We start from the raw sequence: 4,019 nt of genomic DNA, 5'->3' as shown, positions 1-4,019 counted from the left end.
GGGAAGGTGGTGAGCGCCAGCTCATCCGAGGACGATTGCGTCAGTGAATGCGTCGTCGTCCAAGTCGAGTTCCGAGAAACCGATGTGACGTGAAAAGACTAAGAGGAGGCAGTATCGCTGTACACCGTAATGCAGGTGTAATACGCATTGGGACGGTCAGCTCGTGAGGTTTAGATCGAGACCAGTTGGTACATTTGTGGATTTCGAGTCATGTGTTTATTGTGTTGATTCGTGACGCAGCACGAAACCTAGTGCTTGATTACTTCATGTTGCACTTAAACGATCTCGTGGATCACTTGGAGCCAATGTTGCGTGGTTGCGAAGTTATCGCAGACCCGGCAGCGTGCTGAAGGATCTAACGCGGACTTATCGAGGCCATCTCGCGCATGCAGGTCATGTAGCGTAAATACTCACCCGATTTGGACGAACTTGACGGAAGATAGCACAGATTGACATATTGGCTCACACTCGGTTCGGCTTGCGGGCATGCACATGTGGCAGTTTCATCCGAGCCAGACGTGCGAAGTTTGCAACAACCGTTTTTCGCTACTACGTCGTGAATTCTACTGTCAATAATGAGGTCACGTGTGCTGTAGTGGCTGCTCGTTGCTGTATGAAGTGGAGGAAAACGTCGGACAAGTATCGAACAAGAGACTCTGAGTACGGTGTATCACCAACGTCGACTCGTGCATCTTCGAGGACGAAGACTTCATGGCTGCATTACGGTCAGCAGTGATCGAAGACTACTATGATGAAGATTTCGACGAGGACTACGAGAGTGAATGTGAATACGACCGGAGAGACGAGAACGACGCGTACGCGAGTGGATCTACATTAGCGTGCTCTGAATTCGAGGGAGTCCGGATGACGTGTCGGAGCTGTATCCAGAGAATTTACTTAACTGTTCGAGAGCACTGCAAAAGCTGGATAAACTTGTGAACTCGCTGGTTAATGGACTGAAAATTCGGTCTATTCGAGCGTTCTCAACTCACTCAGCCGCAGCTCAGTCAGTCGCAATCACAGGTGAATTTCAAGCATCCGTTGACTTAAAGTCACCTAAGTATTTCTCAATTCTAGCAGTCCCAGTCTCAATTCAACAACACTCGAGACACCCAATTGACTCAGAGCACTCAGTTAGTCCCAGCCTCTAGTAGAGACGCTCAGCTAACGCAGAGTCAACTCAGTTGCTCCCAGCCTGGAACCTCAAGGGAAAACGTGCTGACTCAGAGTCAACTCAACGAATCGCAGAGATCAACTCAATCCAAGGACACAGAACTGACTCAAAGCCAATTAAACAGTACAGATCAGTACCAGAAATCGCAGCGCACTCAAAGTCAATACAAGCAGTCACGATTCAAGCAAGCTTAATTCGACGTATCCCTCGTTGCTCAACTGCTAGCCGATGTGGAAGACCATTCAAAGCGCACATTAAGGGCGACACGCTTTAGATTCTGCTGGGATCAATGGTTCACTGTACTGAACTAGCTCAGTGAACTAAAGATGAGCGTGAACATTGCCTGATGTCTTGTTGAAATCCAGAAACGCTTGTAGCTCCGATATTGCTGTGACAGCATCATCTCCAAGCCTGGCACGACGAGAACTAATTGTTGCACCTGACGCAGAGAATGCCTCTTCACTTGGGACTGATGTTGCCATTACTGCCAAATAATCGCGCGCCATCATCTGAATCCGCGGAAATGAAGCGGCTTCATTCTTCATCCAGTTGCAAACAGCTCGACTTCCTGTCTTCAGGTTCATGGATCTGTCCTTGTGCTCCAACCACCGTTTTAGCTCCGATACGAACGACTCATTACGCTTCTTCGTCATCGTCTTCTTCTTTCTGTCCCTGCGTTCTCTCAGCTACGGTGATGCCCACACTTCGTTCGTATTTACTACGATACACAGATTCATATTCGTTCTCAACTAGGCGACTGACCTGCTCGATACCACCGTCGATCGTAGCAATGTGTTACTTAGCTCGAGGATCAAGAACGGCAGCAATCCTTGCCTCGCGAGTCTTCACCAACGGGAGGTACTCATCCAACTTTAATTTAAAGGCACGCGCAAAACCCCTCGCGTACCACGACTTTGCATTCTGCATTATCTTTGACGCATGCTTCGAGATCAGGTGGAAGACCACAAGTGTTACACCGAACGTGGTGTAGTTTTTTCCCGACATCATCGTAGTTGCCGCCTTGATCAGCTTCAAGAACGCCGTAAACTCGGCCAAGTAACTCCACGTAGACTCTGAAATGGGGAGGCAAGACGATGCGTATGACCAATTGACAAGTCTCTGTATCCTTCATGGTGCTCGCGGATTCTACGCAGCAGTTCTTCGATCGCCTTCTGTACTTCGCGCGCTGAAGCCAGCATAGTCAAAGTGCTGTTCCATCTTGTGACACAATCGAGTTCTGGAGAAACAAACTTGATGCTAACAGCGGCACACACTTCTTGCAAAGCTTCTAGCAAAGACGGCGAGTCCGATATCTTCTTCAAAATGTCGCGAATTCTTCCAACGCTATCATCCATTAAGGGGCACGCTTTCATTCCTTCTCTCACAGCAAGTTGAACATGAGCGAGACAACGAACTTGTATCACCTTCGGCTGAGAACTTCTGCCTTCCCCACCAGCTATGAGCACCCCCATCGCGGTAGAAGTCGCGGTAGCTTGATCGTTGGCAAACTTCTCGTCAGCAAGTGTCTCGTTAATTGTTCTCACCATAGTCCCATTGTTAGTCGCATTATCTGCGGTAATCGCCCACAGCTTCGAGACAAGGGATTCATCCATTGCCCTCAGTGTATCTATTAAATGATCGGCAAGACGGACGCCACTATGAGGATACTCGACCCGTGTGAATCCAACCACTACGGACTTGATCGCCCATTCGTCATTGATCCAGTGTAACGTCACGACCATATACCCTTTTTGAGCCCCCGACGTCCACATGTCGGTTGTGGCAGACACCCGACACGAATCAATTTCTTGGAGCATTGTGTGACGAGCCAGTTCCTTTTCACATGTCCAGCGTTGTATGACCTTCTTGCGCACCGTTTTACGGGTTGGCGGCGTGTAATCGGGTTCAAGAAGCTTACCAAAATGATCGAAACTCTTTCTTTTCCACCAAATTGAACGGAAGTGAGTTCATCACGATCAAGTCCACGAGCTGACCATCGGCCGCAGCTTTGTCAAAAGTGCGTTGCTTTACAAAACGTTCAAAACCAAATGCAAGTAACTTCGTTTGCTTTGAATTCATTGCAGCCTCTACAGCCTCGTCGTCTCCTCCGGAATATTCATCACGATGGTACCGCTTAAGATGGCGGCGAAAGGTGGTGACCATCGACAAGCTGAATCCGTAGGGCACAGCAAGCAGGTATAGGAACCTTCATCGTTCTCACGAATGAAAGACCAAATGTCGGAACGCTTGTGACTGTGAGATCGCCGATGCCCACTCGAAGAAGTGTTTGCGCTCGACGAAATGTTTGTGCTCGACTCGTCCTGAGCGTCCATTGATTTTACCTATGTGGAATCTTGCCTATGTAGTAGAGCCAAAGTAGAAAAGTGAAGTCGGTTCATTAGTGTTCGGAGTGCAGCCACGGTCTGTCCCAAGGAGGTAGCTTCTCGACAGGAATTAGGTACAGGTGCAACTACCGATCCAATCCGATCGGATCCGATCGATTGGATCGAATCAACCAATACAAATTGCAAGTATAAAAACTTCAATCACACGAAGGTCATGGCGCAAAATTGCAACCTCAACGAAGGGAAGTTCGGTCCCAGTAGTGGCTGGCCAATGCTGTGATGTGTTGGCGGACACTGCCAGGCAGAGGTATCACACTTGGCCTTGAGCTTGAGGGGCGTGTTCTTTGGGCGGTGAAATGGCAGGCGGTGGTGCATACCACGTAGGACAGCGCGGCAATGGTCTTGAATCAAGTACATGTACAAGTCGCCCATCCAGACTCTTGATGGACTACGTGTACATGTTCGGCGCGCCATGGAAAGCGCCACAACGGGACGTAAAA

General features: G+C 49.0%; 1 protein-coding gene across 1 annotated transcript; it reads left to right on the top strand.

The window, feature by feature from the left end:
* Window positions 1–552: 552 nt before the first annotated feature.
* PPTG_00406 (hypothetical protein) lies at window positions 553–1,024 on the top strand. Its single transcript, XM_008891811.1, has one exon. The coding sequence runs from the start codon at window positions 712–714 to the stop codon at window positions 937–939; it is 228 nt and encodes a 75-aa protein (XP_008890059.1). The 5' UTR covers window positions 553–711; the 3' UTR covers window positions 940–1,024.
* The last annotated feature ends 2,995 nt before the right edge of the window (window positions 1,025–4,019 follow it).

The sequence above is a fragment of the Phytophthora parasitica genome (genome assembly GCF_000247585.1).
Source record: "Phytophthora parasitica INRA-310 unplaced genomic scaffold supercont2.1, whole genome shotgun sequence".
Taxonomy (NCBI): Eukaryota; Oomycota; class Peronosporomycetes; order Peronosporales; family Peronosporaceae; genus Phytophthora; species Phytophthora nicotianae.
The sequence above is the reverse complement of the archived record's forward strand: the minus strand, read 5'-3'. Positions and strand labels throughout refer to the sequence as shown.